The sequence below is a fragment of the Molothrus ater genome, chromosome 1 (assembly GCF_012460135.2).
Source record: "Molothrus ater isolate BHLD 08-10-18 breed brown headed cowbird chromosome 1, BPBGC_Mater_1.1, whole genome shotgun sequence".
Classification (NCBI taxonomy): domain Eukaryota; kingdom Metazoa; phylum Chordata; class Aves; order Passeriformes; family Icteridae; genus Molothrus; species Molothrus ater.
Window position 1 is genome coordinate 46,433,680 of NC_050478.2, and position 16,793 is coordinate 46,450,472.

General features: G+C 42.9%; 1 protein-coding gene across 2 annotated transcripts; it reads right to left on the reverse strand.

Annotated features, from left to right (window-relative positions):
- Positions 1–567: 567 nt before the first annotated feature.
- Positions 568–14,336, reverse strand: KBTBD2 (kelch repeat and BTB domain containing 2). 2 transcript variants are annotated; one of them, XM_036406310.1, is made up of 4 exons: positions 14,171–14,336; positions 6,711–7,238; positions 3,727–3,892; positions 568–3,294 (listed from the first exon to the last, which is right to left on the reverse strand). In XM_036406310.1, exons 2-4 carry the CDS (start codon positions 6,878–6,880, stop codon positions 1,759–1,761), a joined length of 1,872 nt encoding a protein of 623 aa, XP_036262203.1. In that variant the 5' UTR covers positions 6,881–7,238; positions 14,171–14,336; the 3' UTR covers positions 568–1,758. The 2 variants fall into 2 exon arrangements, with proteins under 2 accessions (XP_036262203.1, XP_054371607.1); XM_054515632.1 differs by lacking the exon at positions 14,171–14,336 and adding an exon at positions 7,913–10,223.
- Positions 14,337–16,793: the final 2,457 nt, after the last annotated feature.

Consider the following 16,793-nt stretch of genomic DNA (forward strand, 5'->3'; position numbering starts at 1 on the left):
AGAAGGCAGCTTTCTTATCTAAAGCCCCTTTTCTAGTCAAAACCTTTAATCATTGTACAAGACAAAACTTTGTAAGGCCCCTTGAGACCTAGCCCAAACAATACAAAGATGTTGTCATTATTGAAGACTGCAGTTGTATCTACTGCAATAAGAAACAATTAAGGAAAAGCCAGTGACAGTCTGGTCAATGGAGTAAATAAATTTGCTCTTGATTACTTAAGACTGAAAATAGGTCTGCCATCTTCTGAACTTACAGAAAATGTTCCTCCTTAATGCCTGCTGCTCTTCACTTTCAGTAGGGCAGAATTTGTACCATGACCGAAGTGCTGATTTACAAAAATGATAGCAGGGGATTCTAGTCCTATGTAATCCTCAGTTTGACTTCAATACCTAATTTCCAGCTTCTGCTGAGTAGTAGTGAGCAGACCAACTTAACATACTCATCTCCAGGCTTTTTGCAGCTTAACTATTTCTAGCTGCCTTCAGTAAGCAACTTGCTACAAGTGTGCATGTGGTGGGAGGGTGGCACAGCTCTATTTATTTCAGCCAGAAAGCACACTCAGGCAATTGGATTCAGTCTTTTTTAATAAATTAATGTCATTCAAAATACAGTGCCAGAACATGATGCAGCTGAACATGCTAGTAAGGTTTGTCATGAAGCACCTGTGTTCATGTTAGGTTGGCGGCACCCCGCTACTGCTAGTGGTTCCTGGGATTAATGCCAGAGCAGCACTAGGCATCTGCTCTCCTGCACACACAGCACAGGATATTCCTGAAGTTTGCTTCCCCCCCCAAAGTAAAAAACCTGACAGCTAAGGGATATCTATACACAATCACACTACAGTAATGCTTGTTATTAAATTAACAGAAAATAAAGACCTGGTTAATCCACACTAAAACTTCGTTTTACAATGGAAAAATACATCAGCAGCAGGAAGTAATATACATGAGCCAATGTTACTGTAATACAGAACGTGGAGGCATTTACTGATTAAAGCCCCACATAGACCCGCACTATGAGGGCTGGCAATTCCTATCGCAAGCCCAGCAACTTAAGTCCACACCTGGTAATCTACCAGCTGCTTGGAAGACCTGTATTCTAAATAGACAGGTATAAGTTAGTGAAAATAGAATACATGCACCTCATCATACAGCTTGACTGAACCTGCAGTCATTTTGCCCAGCATGTTACCATACAATGGAAGATCTACCCTTCCTACCACAGGTGTAGATCCATGGGATTTGTTTCTTTTTCTTTTAATGGCATTACTATACCAACATAGATATTAGTATTTAGTAAGTGCGGCACAGTCCTTTAATTAGGCCACACTGACAATTATATAACTAGCACTTAAGTAGAATATCCAGAAGTAGTTAAAATGTAACTGGAAGATACTTTCAAAAGAGTTGTGACATCATCCTAGAAACAATAACTACTTTTTTTTTTTAAGCTAATTTTCCTGAATGGAGAGTTTATAGAACTAGAATTAATTCTTTAGACAAGTCAGATGCTCAAGCTCATGATATACATATATTTTTCTCAATTATCTGATAATAGTATTTGAGATTATGGAAGCATATCTGCTCTTTTCACTAATTCATACTGAATGGCGGCAAGTGTTAGGTAGGGCATAAAAATACAACTCATGAAAGACAGCTCTGAGATTTCCGTCCCCAGACCTGTTCTTTCACAGCCATTTATTTCTTTTATTATTTTATAACTGAGCACAGACTCAGTTGTGCAGTCTCATTTGGGAGCTATACAGGTGGTAAAGTAACCATCTCCCCATCCAGCTCGAATTCATCAGCTCCGTCTGGCGAGAAGAGATACGTTGGAGGTTTCCACGGGGACTCTTCAAGGCAAGATGGATACAGCTTTCCTACAGTGCACCGGAAGTCTTTGCCCAGGTCCCACAGCACGCGCTCCGATATGTGCTGCCTCAGGAACCAGCGGTCGAGTTCCAGGTCATACTGGTAGGTGGCATACTTGGCTCTCTCATTCATGTGGGTCTCCCGTATAAAGACACATAAGGAATTGGAGATGACAACGGCCCTGACGCACGGGTCGGAGTAGCGCTTGGCAGGGATGTTGGCTGCCATCCTCCATTCGTTTTTATTCACGTCATAGATCTCCACCGTTACAGAAGACCCGTCCACAGTACTGCTGGGCAGCCTTATCCCAGAATTGCTGGCAATATGCAGTCCTCCGATATAGAATATCTTATCACCAAAAGCAGCGGCTGAGGCGAAACATCTGCTCGTCTGCCGCATGGCCATCTCCACCCAGGCGTCCGAGCGGGGGAAGTAGCAGTACATCAAGTTGTGCGCCATGACGTAGATGCAGTTGTGCACCGCCACGGCCGTGCTCCACTGCCACGCGCAGGGCAGGGGGCTCACCATGGTCCACTCGTCCTTCTCGGTGTCGTACCTCTCCACAGTCCTCCTGTTGAGCTCCCCGCCGACGCTGTCGCCCCCGATTGCGTAGATGTATCCTTCGCAGCACACCAGGGACGGCTTGATGCGCACAAAGAGCATCGGCGTCTTGGGGAACCAAGTGTTCTGCTGCGCATCGAACCAGTAAAAGCAATTCACAGTCCTGAAGGCAGCCTGGAGTTTGCTGCTTTTACTGTGATTGGTTTTTGTGTTCTTCAGAGGAACTTGCCCACCTGCTATATAGATGTCATTATCGGGAGTTACCAGCGTCCCAACCTTATGCAAGTCAGCAGGAGGGTTGCAGAGTTTGTAAACTTTCTCTGCCTGTGGGCTGTAACAGACAGATGAGTAAAGACTACCAGGGTTTTCAGCAGCAGCTTCGATGAATATCATCATCTCCTCTTTTGTCATGCCAAGTCTGGGCTTGAAAAATTTGGGCATCGATTTGTACAGTCCTTGCACCACCACTGATTTATCATTAGGTGGCAAGCCTTGAAACCAGGCTCTCTGTGTTACTTCTGAAAGTGCATCGATCCGGATTTGGCTAAGAACAGAGGACAAATACTGCGAGCGGGATTCCGTGTTGTACTCCAGCCATAACATAGCAGCCTCACGCACTGTCTCCTCCTTTTCCACATTTAAATTGTCACTGCTTAAAATATCTATCAGTAGATCATGTGACAATTGCATGAAAGCCTCCTGGTGGTACACAGCTGTGAACTTGTGCTCCACCATTCTTTTAGCACTCTGTTTTAACTCCTCACAGCTGAAGAGATCAGCAAAGCTTAATAGACGCACACAATTTTCTGCATTAATTTTTTTGATTAAGTATTCTCTACATCGTTGTAACACATCATCTACCTGTAATGCAAAGAAACACACAAAGTATTACACGTACAGTCTATGCTGTCATGGAGCAGCAGCACATAAAGTACCTGTGTCTGGTGTTGAACAACACAGTTCAGGCATGGAATACTATACATACACAAAAACACAGCAGTGACTCACTCAGCTGCTTCACACAGACCGAGTACACAACGTGATTATGTCTGCTGGCAAAACTAATTTTCTAAATGTTAGAAGTACACTGGTTTATTTCCAGCCTTCCAAAGGGACTGTCATGCAAGGAGGGATGGCTACATGAAGCAAATTTGGCAAGCAACTGCTCTCTATACAGAGCAAACGGAGCAAAAGTGTTTTGAAATTACTAAATAGGAAAGATCTTTTAACAAGATAAAGAATAAAGTGGTTCAGAGATTAGGAGCTGTTATTTCCTCCTGTAAACATTCCTACCTGTAAGAAGCAGGCAGTTTCATAGAGCTGCTCTACTGTGCTGTCGCTTATTGCCAGGTTACCCGTGTATGCGTAAGTGATGATGATCTGCAGAGTGGCTGCATCCACGTTCCTCAGGTGTACGTGAGTCTGTTTGCTCTCGCTCAGCCCGCTCATGAACATTGCTCTGAGGAGAAACACACATATTAAGACAAGGATCAGCAGTGAGTAATCTTGAACAGTCACCTGTAAGCCTTTGGTGATTACACTCCTAAAGGTGAACAGTCCTTTTGCAGGCCTGTTCACAGGTGTTTTGGATTTACCTTAGGCTCACATCTACTATTTCCAATATAACATTTGGACAGAACATCAAAAGAGTAACATCAGTGTCTTCTGCAGAAATACTTTATATACATGCAAACACTTCTGTGTTCATCAGCAGATAGTGCTAATGATTTTGGAGTTTTAATGACACAATTTAAATATTTTCTATGATAGGTGATAAGAGGGAAGAAACATCCTCCAGAAAACACTGTTGAAACATACACAGCTAGATTTTAGATTCTAAACCAAAAGAAGCAGATTTATGTAATGGACTGAGCTAAGTCATATCAAAAAGGATGCTCCTCTGGGAGGAGAAGAAATGGAGCAAGGACTAGCACTTTATGAATTATTTCTTATATACCATTCATCATAACATGCAGTAAACTTCAAATTTGCAGGCAAAAATCAATAGCAGAAAAACCTATCAGATCTAATCTGGGAAAAAAAGAGCGAGTATTTCCATTACATCTTCCTGAAGAAGACTAGAAAGGCAATTTAAAACATTGTTATTGTTTCCTTAATGCTTCACACACCTCTTGCCCATCCTAGTATTTTAATTGTAACACAGTTAAGAACTAACTGCAATCTGGTACTATAAACTATGTACTTGTCAATTTTCTTAAAATAGGGACATTGGTTTCAAGAGCTTTATATTGATTCAGGTTTGGTATTTATGGTTGTGCTAAAAATTCAGTTCAAGGCTCTTTATATTTATTTGGGCTTTTCTTTTTAGAAAACCAGGCATGAGAAAAGTTAGAAGGGGCAGTCAATCAATTACTATTACACTATTACACTTAAAACCAGGTACCACTTTTAGTCCTGCTTCTGGCTGCAGAGATGAAAGGGACATGGAGATACACTCCCTAAGCCAAGCCATTCCAGCAAGCATCTGATACAAAGACAGTATCCCATCCCCATTTCTCTGTCTTCTTCTAAGCTCCTTAATTCAGGGCAACTTGCATTTTAGGACGGATCACTAACTGATATCAACTTGCTATGCAGCTATTTAAAGATAAACAAGAAAGTACAAGAGGGTACAGACTCTTCAGAAAGGAAGAGGGAGCTCTTGGAGGCTCTGGCTCTTGCTCACACACTGCTGAGCAGCCTGTGCTGGAGCAGGGCTGCACATCATTCAGACACAAAGATGGAAGGTAAGCTGGCTGCAATCACACACAATGGCTGGATCAGACAGAAAGATGCTTCGCTTTTCTTCCCCCTCCTTCAGGGCTATCAATTTTTCATAATAAAGCTAAATTTAGGAAGCTGAACATCTTTTTGTAAACCAAAGTAGAGAAGAAAAACAGAACACGACAAAACCACAAGTTTGATACTTCTTTTAACCAGTGCCAAAACCTCATTCCATAAATAATAAACAAACACATATGAATAAGAGATTTGACTGCACATTCTGATGCAGCACACTGGGTGGACTCATGACAGCTTTCCAACCTTATGATTAACCACCCACATTAAATCTGGCTACATTTTCAGTGGCTGTTATTTTACAAATTGTTGGAACTATGTCATCTGCACAGGGCCAATGGTAATAATTATTATCTAGTGATCACACAATACTTGTTGCTAAAAGTTGGACCAGATTCATCTGAGATGAAAAAATAAACAGAAAAGCCAGCAGGGACAAAAATTTTCTGTAAAAGTAATAAATTAATCCTTCCACAGTTTTCTACAAGAAATGAGACAAAGTACAGAAAACATCTCTGATGTGTTCTGTATAGCGAGCTGGTCTCAGGAAAAGCAAATTTGTAAACTTTCCAGTGACTGAACAGGAAAGAAAAGTTATAATCCCTCCACAATGCATCAGGAAGGTAGAACATGCATGGATATCACTCAGACTAGTTTCAATCTTCAAAATTCGTTCCAGGCAGGCAGATTAATTATATTATGCTGCCAACAAAAATGATTAATCACTGCAGAAAACTCATGGTGCCTCATCATCCAGGTCTTACTATGAAGGCATTTGCAAAATGTGGTAGCATTTAACATATCTTATTAATAAAAATGTTTTAAAAGACCAAAACCAGAACATTTGGAAAACAAGAGCTACTGAACTAAAAATTTCAACAGTATCTTGGGGGGACCACGAAACAAAAAAAAAAAAACCATAAACAACCCCAAACCACACAGAGAAAAACTTCACTTGCATTGCCACAACACTCAAGCAAGGGAAGAGTTTCCAGCTTTGCTGAGCAGGGAAAACCAGATGATTCAGAAAAGAAAGCCATGAACTTGCACAGCAATCCCTACTTTTAGCAAATGCTTCTACTAAGAAACTGCAGTTGAACATGACAATGGAATTCCTGCAGCCAAGTCTCAGTAATTCCTTATTATCCTACCTTGGGAAATAAAAACAGATTAAGAATTTTAAAGATTTGGTGTGAAGAATAAGAAATTTACTTATTTTTAGACTCATTAACTCCCTAAAGAAAATGAGCCATCACAAGTGTGATTCCCCCCCCTCCACCTCATTGTAGGAACTACAATAAATATCTAGAATTGGTCCCAGGAAGCCAGAAATTTTATTTTACTCTGTGTTGGAAAGTAAGGATATTTAGGTTTTGTACTTACGTTACTGATCTTTAAGTCTCTGCTAAACATTGCCAATCAATTACTATTACACTTAAAACCAGGTACCACAGATTTTATAGCGTTTGAATACTCACCTGAAATATGAGCTGCACGTTGCAAGAACCATCTTATGGCAGGGAAATTCAGTGCCCTCAACAATCAACACTATGTCAGTTAGCAACTGCTGTTCATAAAAGAATTTCAACTGCTCCAGCAAGGATACAGCATACTCTGTATTTATCTGCCTCTCGTCCTGGGTAGACATGACTGTATTCCATTAATATTTCCAGGACCAGAGAGAAAAGTCAAGATTTCTTCACCAAAGAAAGGTCAGCTGAGTGTTTCTGAAGTAACCAGGAAAGAAATGGCAGGAGGTCCGTAGCCTTCAGAAGTGATACTGATAAAAGGGCAGTGTTATCTTGAACTGCTGAATCAATCTTTCAGACTTTGACCTCCTATTAGGTCATCATGCTGTGACTTGATGTCCCAATCTGTTCAGAGACTTTCAAGAGTGTCTGCAGAGCTCCCGTTGAGATCTATGGCGCAGCAACTGAATGAACAAAAGTGAAGTCTGAGGTAGATTTTGTGGTAACATCTCGTGATCAGTGGCTGCACTTGACTGACTGAAAGCAGGAAAATGAAATTAATTTACACATCAGCACATTTTGGAAAACCTTTCATAGTTACCTCTTAGAATTAATTGTCTAATAAACATTTCTAAATTAGTACTTCATTATTTGCAATAAAACCCTTCTAAGAAAAAAATGTAAACAACAAAGGTATCTAAGAGAAATGAAAAGCAGAGGAGTTTGTACATTAATTCTCATATGACCTAGACTCACAAACTAAAATTCTTTATTTTGTCAACACAGCTCCTAAAGCTGGAGAGTTAAAACAAGTTTCAGTAAGACTTCATTCCTCTTCAAAGAATTACCCAGATTTCCCACTGAGTACACCTGTGAATTTCATTCAACCATTGATAAGATAGCCACTTTTCCCCCCATTTCTACATTAAACAGCAGGTTTTTCTGCTTCTTTGTTTTTGTCTACTGAAAGCTTATCAATACCAGGCCACTAAAAAGATAAATGCAGTAATTTTAACATTCCATCACTTTCCAGCTAAACTCTCAACATCATTATCAGCCTGTTTATTTCACCTTTGGCATTCTAGTAGAGATGAAGCAGAACTAGCACTAAGGATTAAAAAAAAAAACCAAAACAAACAAAACAAAAAGCCCTAAAAGTCTATATTTCCAATGCATATTAAATTTATCTGCTGCATGCAGAAGGGCTTCACCTATTAATTTTTCACATTGTTTTTCCTTCTGAGTAATTTCCACACAGCCAGGTAAGCATCACTGCTGCAGACAGAAGAAAAGAAAAACAAGGAAATAATAGGAGCAAAGGGATGCTGGAATAGCAAGGCTCAAAACACCTACAGTGGCTGCCAATGTCTATTATCTTGTTTGGACATTTCTCCTCTTAAAAATAGGGTCAGGTTTTATTTCATCTTCCACTTGAACAAAAAAACCTAATTAAGAATGGGATAGTTGTGACAGTAAAATTACCATCATAATGGGTGCTAGAGTACCACAGCTATCAAATGCTTCCAGATTTATTTAATCTTGCAATGTTCTTCTGCATTCCAGTACTGAGGAACAGCCAGGACATGTTTGTCTTGTGTCTAAGATATCACTATCACTACAGTTCACGATGAACAGAGAATGCAGGAACAACTTGGGTGAAATGACATTCCTTAAATTCCACACAAAAACATAAGATTTAGTGTAAGACCAAGACAGTTGAAATACCTGCAAGCCACACCAAAGATCTACTATTTCAACACAGCCCCGCCTGTAATACAATTCAGAAACAGTTGTCTTTCAACATTCACTCACTTGAAACAGATATGCTTCATTAATGCCACTTTAATTACTACTAATTTAGTGTGCCCAATCTTTTTCTTTTTCAGTGATAAATATACACAAACAGAAACTCTTAGTGTTCCCTGGTTGTTTAACTGCAAAACAGCCCAACTAGTCAAACCCAATGCTCACTGTTGAGGTGAAGGCAGTTAATTGAGGAAAACGGAAAAGGCTTTGATACCTGGGGGAAGGAGTAGATACTACTACTGAAAAACTGCTGTGTGCTACAATAAGAGATACTAGCACAAGTCTTGACTGGAGACCTTCACCTTTCAGGTAACCTCTGAAGTCACTAAACCATAAATACATTGAGGATACAGAGATACTGCTCCATCTAAAGCATGACCTTCTGCCTCAGGTCACAGCTCCTTTCTAGCAAGACAGTGTGCATCTCATCTCTGCACTACTGCCCACCCTCCTGCTACTCTGGGAACAGATCACCATGCAACCCAATCCATTGACAGACTTTGCACTGAACTTTAAACAGCTACAGACACAGACTCCCTACGTGTGTTAGGCCCACAGCAATAAATAGCTTGTGGCTCTGCTGGTATCCCGAGCCTCTCTACAGCATTGTTTGTCCTGGCTTAGGAGTAAAGTTTCAAGAACAATACAAGCTGGTGGATTAAGCTCTGTTTGGGCAGAGCATCAGTAACACAAAGCTTTAGCAAAAGAACTCATTGATACCATTACTTCCTTTTCTGATGTAACTGTAAAGAATAGAAATATTTTTCCAGAAACAGGAAAAAAAAAGAAAATGAATATGCACTGGTTCAGTCATTAGGTACCAGAACAAGTCAAAGATGCCATGGAGAAATTGATATACACCTGCTAGTAAGATTAAAGACATTTTTGGCAGAAAGCTGCTGACAGTCAATAACTGAAAAAGCAGACCTGTTCAGCAGAAGACAAGTTGAAACTGTGAAATTAATTACTATAAATAACTGGAACATTTGAGTACGACCCTCAGTAGCAGAAAAGACTGAGGAGCTGACAGGAATCCTGTTGCAGAACATTTATGTGATGTGGATCACCTTTGAACCATACATTTACAAAGCTGGAGCCTTTGGTTTACAGAAAACCATCTGTCATGTACTCCAGGGAAGTGCACATGGTAGGAACATGCTACGTACACGATTCCTGTTTTCCACATCCACACTGTGTTTTGCTGCCAACAATAACCATTTGCTAAAGAACAAGGTTTTGTATTTGTCACAGAGTCAGGACTCACATCCCATTCCCTTGTAATGGAAACAAATACATCAAGGATCTCTGAATTACTGATCCAAAATCGCCATAATTTACATCGTCATTTGCCCAAGAGAATTGAATCTGTTCAAAACATTAGGATAAGTGGTAGTTACATCATTTAGTGCCTGGAGAAGCATCCAAGATTATCTACCTCTCTCACACCTCTTTGGAGAGTTCAAGACTATTTTAAAGGAGATACTCTCCTCACTTTGAGGCTGAAAAGCTGAGGCATTGAATTAAAAAACAGCTTGTCCAAAGCCATGTACTTCTGAAGAAGGAAAGCAAGAGCCTTAGCCAGTCCAACCCAACATCTCTCTCATTGCACTGTGCCTGGTTGGCATATAGTCATATATATCTTTATATATATAAATGAAAAACTGTGGACTTGAGGATATGTCTACAGATGCACTACTGTCTGCTGAGTCCCAATGACTATGCAGCAGTGGACATTTCTCATTTATGGATTAAAAGATCTATGGCTAAAGTTAGCTTTATATCCTGAACTGAAATTCTGATAGAATAAAAATAATCCCTGAATACAAGTTCTAGGAATGAGACCTTCCCCTTCAACGATGTCACTGGAGTGACCATTTTGTTCTGGGTTGTTTCTTGGAAGCCAGCTATCCAAAACAGGACTGGCAAGTAGCTGCTGGAAGGCCACAGGGAGCACCATTGCAAATGAAACCATGTAATCACCAGGTGATATAAAGTACCTCCCTATCAAGCTGGAGAGCAACATTAAGTAACACCTTGATAAGAGGGTTTGTTTTTAAGTAATTATTCCTTTTTGCTTAAGTAATTTTAATGAGGTGGCTTGTTAACACTTGTTCATGTACTTCAAATCTGAATGAGACCATTCAGAAAATTAGTCATCAAATGTTAATGAGTTATGGGATAGGCTATTAATTGCCTTCCTTGAATCTGTTTATTTTCTGAGGTCAGGCAAAGATTGATAGAGATACATACTGCACTACATACATGGCAGTGGCACTATACTTCAGTGCATAACAGTGAACAGGTATATTGACTATTTCCAGTTTCGTAGGGAAACATATAAGATACACAGACATAATATTCTTCAACTGGACTTATTAAAAATTAATTTATTTTCCACCCAAATTAGAAGTGGGGAGAAAGATATATAGGTATCTTTTGTCTGGGGTTTTTTAAGAGATTCTGATTCCTTCTGAAAATCCCATTAATTACCTGTCAGATTAGATGCCTAACTTTCCATAAAATGGTGGGAAACATGTAAAAGATCTATGAAAGTGTTACAGGTTCCCATCTGCATCTTCAGCCATCAAATACTTCTTAAATTCTAACTTTACTAACTCCAATTCACACTTTAAAAAACACACTTCATTTTCCATACGTCTGGAAGAAAATTTAGGAAAAAACAAACAAACAAAAAAAACCCCCAACAACCCAAACCTATCTCCCTGGATATTCAACTTATTTAATCTAGTTTTAACTAATTAAAAAAAAAACCACAAAAACAAACAAAACCCAAACAAACAAAACCCAAACTTTAAATACTACTTTTGTGCACTTTTAATCAAAATCCTATTTCCATCCAAATCCAAGGGCAGCTTCATACAAATCACAAGTAAAAACACATCTAAAGAAGTGAGTCATTCACTATTTTTAACATAATAAAAGGTCAGAATTTAGACCTGAACAACCCTAAGCCAAACTACACAAGCCTTGGTGTGTGCAGATAGCAATCCTCCCAGCTAGCAACCCAGTGCCCAGCTCAGGCACATCAACACTTGGTTACTATGGGGGATATTCTGAGTTACAAGCAAGCCAGTTTCAAACTTAACATACCAGCTAATAGTAAGGGGGAATGTGAGTACTAAAAGTGATTAGAATCAATTATGTAAATCGACACACCTAGCCAGTAGATCTCAAAGATAGGAAAGAAAGAAGAAAAAAGGAGTTGGAAGGTCCAGATTCTTTAGTAATGTATCAAATTTGCATCCTTGGCACTGAGAAAGAAATAGGTAATTGATGAAGCAGTTCCAGACTTGGAAGTTTTCCTCTCTTCTAAAGCCATCAAAGGTGTCTTTGATAGCACAGTAGTCCAGAAAACTGAGGACATCAAGAAGATTCTAATAGGGCAACAATGTGAAATTTCACTAAAAACAAGGTTTAATCCTACAATGTTATCTTGAGAATGACTATTCACTTGGAAACTACTACTATTTTCCATACATATTATTCTTGGGAGGTGAGTTACAACTTTGAGGTAGGTGAGTTTTCTGAAGCTGCACAGAAAGTAGAGACTAGAAGTGTCAGACTCCATGTTAAAAACATGCTTGGTCACAATGCACTCCTGTTTTTCTGCTCCTAAAGGAAGTTATACACTAAAGGAAATACCTGCTCAGAAAGAAAATTAGCATTTATGACATGATAAACCAACAGCTTAAATTGGCAACTGGACTTCTATGCCGAGCACAGGTAGTTTCCACCCCCAAGGGTGTTCCTGTTTTGTGGAAGACTTGACTTGTTTTGGAAAATTAACCTTTGAAGAAAAGTGGGCCATGGATGTCTCCAGTAAGATCCAGCCACGTATCCTATATAAACAATTTTTTTTTCTCTGAACTATAGTACATTAATGAAGCTAGTCTGTTGTATTAAACAACTTAAATTCCAGTTTAAAAGTACATGTAATTTTCTTGAACATTCACTATATGACACTTAACTATAAATTCAAGCATTTCTACATTAAGAAATTAATTAGTCATTAATGTAGCTTAATTAATTGTAAGTTAGTTCCTGAAAGGTTAAGTATTATAATGGATATCATACTCATACATATAAAATTTATTCTCAAAGCACAACAGTCAGTAAACTAAGAGAGAAATTTTAGGGTTTGCACCAACTCTGGTCTGTTTCATAATCACATGACCAAAACAAAAAAGCCTGCTTCAGCAAAGAAAAAAACCAACAACAACCATCTGTCTAAAATGCAGTCAAAAATATTAAATAAGCAGCAACATCTTTTCTTCCTCTTTGGACTGTTCATGAAAGATGCTGCTTATACATCTTTGAGTGCAAAGGGTCCCCTCTACTTGACACACAAAAACAATTTGGAAAAAGGTGTGACACCTATACTCAAATCGTGAGACTACTTCATGTGTACATTTACTATTTAATGCAATTAAATTAAATACTAAATACTAAAACTACCTATTCCTCCAGATAGACTTCTGAGAAACAGAACTATACTCAGTGTGCAATTTAATAATCTCTAAAATACATCATCTGAACAAAATTCATGTATCTACAGCCCTAGGTGAGCTCACAACAGCACACAGCCTTTAAGGCCCATTATGATCACAGAGTAGATGTACATAATACAGAAAAGCCAAGCTGGGGCTCCGCAATAAAACCTCTAAAAATGCACATGCTAAGTACAGCACAAATCCATTTCTAAATCATAATTAAAGTTATTTCAAAAGCAGCAGGTATGTATCCCGTTTCACAGCAGAAATAATGGTGAACGCCGGGAAAATGTGACTAACGTCAAAGCGATACTATGTGTTTATTTAGTCCGGAAAAGCTTACTAAGAATTATGTGACTCTTTAAAGCTACATCCGAGCACGGCAGCCACCCCGGTCACTGCAGGTACCCATGGCGTACATATGCCCAACTAGATGGATCAGTAGGGAACGCAGGGGCAGCTACAAGGACCTGCACTGCCACTCCACCGCTGTTCTCCCCCAAGACTTCACAGTGCGTGTCCCTGCGAGCGCTGCCAACACAAACACCCAGGTTTGAGGCATCCCCACCTGCTCAGCGCAAGGGGAGCCCCGCACACCCCGACCCCCCATCACAGCCCCCTCCTGCCTGCGGGACGCGGCGATGCTGGACTAGGGGCAATGAAACACATTTCTCCCCTCTCCCCGATGCTCAGGCGCGGCCGTCCCGTCCCTCCACAGCCCTCATCCCTTTCCTGCTTCCCCCAGGAGGAAGCGGGCACCTTCCCGCTTCTCCAGCACCACCGCACTCCGGGCTTAGGAACGATCCCGACGGCCTCTCCTCCTCTCGGGTCTGCCGGGAGCCGGCCCTGCCCGAGGGCGCGGACACGGCCCCCGCTGCCACCTCCGGCGGTGCCCGGCGGGCCCGGGGCCGCGGCCGCCGAGCGGGAGCAGCCGCGGTGGGAGGGGGCGGGCGGGAGCCGCGCCCGCCCGGGCGGGGGGAGCGGCTGCCGCAGAGCCCCCGCGGGCGCCCCCGGGACCGAGGCCTCTTCGGGGCGGCCGCTCCCCCCGCGGGGACGGGAAAGGGCCCGGCGGCCGCGGCGCGGCGGGACGCGAGCGCGGGAGCGCCGCCACCAACGCCATCCTTGCCCCCCCACCCTCCGCTCCGGACAAACCTCCGACCGCCGCTTCCTCTCGTGCCTGGCCGTCCCGACCGCGGGCGGCCGCGGGGAAGCGGTGGGGGAGGAAGAGGATGCGGCGGCGGATCCGGTCTCTCTCCCAGGGTGCGGAGGCGGTGGCGGCCCCTGGGCGCGCAGGCGCGGCTGCGGCTGCTGCTGTTGCCGCCGCCGCCGCCCCCCCCCCCCACCTCTTCCTCCCCCTCCTCCTCCTCACCCGCCCGCCGTTACGGAGCGCCGCGCCCGCCCCGTCTGCGCATGCGGGCCGCGAGGCGCGGCGGCGCGGGGGGGCGGCCGGGCCCGCCCCCGGTTTCCTGTCCCTGCTCCCGGCCGCGAGCGCCCCCTGCCCGCGCGGCCCCGCAGCGGCGCCGCCCGCGGGGGGAGCGGGGCCCCCGCGCCCTCTGCCGGGGGGAGCGGCCCCTGAGCCACCGAATCCTGCGGCTCGGGAAAGGCCTCCGGGATCACCGGCTGCGACCGGACACCGCACTGCCAAGCCGAGCCTGGCACCGAGCGACACCTCCAGTCTTCCCTTACACACCTCCCGGGACGGGACGGTGACTCCACCACCTCCCCGGGCAGCCCATTCCAATGTCTAATCACTCCTTCTGTGAAGAAATTCCCCCTGATGTCCAACCTGAACGTCCCCTGGCGAAACTTGGTGCCGTTTCCTCTCATCCTGTCGCTGGTACCTGTAGAGAGCCATAAAGTCCGCCCTGAGCCTCCTTTTCTCTTTCTCTAACAACACCAGCTCCTCACAGGACTTGCTGCAACCTGGAGGCCTGTGAGCTTCAGGGTTAACACCCAGCTGGGTCCTCTCCCCCTGGGACCTGCCTTTGGTCCTTCAGGCGGCCTGGAATGTCCTTTGGCCAAGTGTGGGTTTGCTGCCCTAAAAGCAAAGTTCACCTGTGGGGGAATTTGTGGGGACTGGAGCTTACTCTGGGATGGAAGGAATTGACAGGGGCACAGGAGACTGAAGGGAGGTATGAGAGAAAGGAAAATCCTGAGAGCATGCACCTTTTTAAAAGCCATCTAGTGTTACTTATTTTCTTTATTTCTCTTTGAGTCCATCCACCCATAGAGAGGCTGGGAGGTGCACTTCAAAGAGGTGAAAGTATGATGGATGCAGGGCAGAGCTGGGGATTTAAAACATACCAGACAAGTCACAGAGTCATAAAATGTTAAGAGTTAGAAGGGACCTTAAGGACCATCGAGTTCCGCCCCACTGCCACAGGCATGGACACTTCCCATTAGGTCAGGTTGCTCAAAGCCCCATCTGACCTGGCCTTGAGCACTTCCAGGGCATTCAACAATGTCCTTGGGCAGCCTGCTCCAGTGCCTCACCACCCTCACAATCAAGAATTTCTTACTAATATCTAGCCTAAATTCCCCATCTCATTTTGTACCCATTGCTTACTGTCCTGCCATACAAAGTACAAGAGCTGCTGTCAGTGGAAAGGACAAGCTTTGGCTGGGAAGGCCTGCAAGGAATGGATCACAAACCCTTCCCAAACATTTTATAGTTTGTGTTTTGGTACAAAGGACTTGGTTAATCTGAATGTTATAGAAAGAAAAAAAACACATTGATTTTGGGAACTTCCCAACACAGGAATACAAACAATCTCTAAGCATCCATACCCCCTTGTTTTCCCCTAACCACTCACCAGCCTGCATAGCACAGGTACAGTGTTTTCCTGTCCTTCCACCTGCCCCTGTACTAGTAGTCTCTCATTTGGAGATGTGCAATTCCAGAGCAGCAACTCAGAGTCTCACCTCCTGTAAAAAGGCAGGGTAGAGTCAAATTGCAGCTTCACATTTCATAAATTCCCATGACGTATGATGGAGTACACTGTATGGGAAGAAGTACTTCTTCTGTTCATGTGGAAATAACATTACATTTGTCAGCCCCCTCAGCCATGTTAGGATGGAAGAGCATTGCTCCCTTTACTCAGTACTGAACAACTGGTAAGCCCTAAAAATAAATGTAAACTTGGCCTTGTGTCTCCTGGTGGTTTCTTTTTTTTTCTCTGAAAGAAGTGTTTTTAACTGCAGTTTGAATCAAAAGATTGGGAATGTTTTCCTTTTTTTCAAAAAAAAAAAAATCCAACATCATAAAAGGGAAATACCAGATTTACTTAGAGACGCAGCTTAAACATCTGCAGGATGAAACTGCCAGCTTTCTGTACAACAGCTGAAGGCTTTTACAACTATTCCTATCCTTGTGTTTTGATTTTCCTCCCACACAATGATGGAAAAACGTTCCCTGCATCACTGTTAAATGAGCCTCAGGTGGGAGGAGGAGTGGACAAGTAGCAGCTGCCTGCCATAAAGAGGACCTGGTTAGTTTTCTTCTGGGATGTAAGCAGCAGCAGCAGCAGCAGCAGCAGCAGCAGCAGCAGCAGCAGCAGCAGCAGCAGCAGCAGCATTGGACTTTAGGTTTTGGGGCTTCAAGGGTGGGGGGAGGAATCTTTAGTTCTTGTAGGGGGTTTTGTTTGGTGGTTTGTTTTGTTTTGGTGGGGTTTTTTTCCCTTCTCTGCACCGCCCTCCTTCTCAAAGGTCAAAGTAATTTTTTGGCCTGAGGGAGTCTGTAGGCTTTTTGGTGCTTTCAAGAGCTGCACAGTCCACC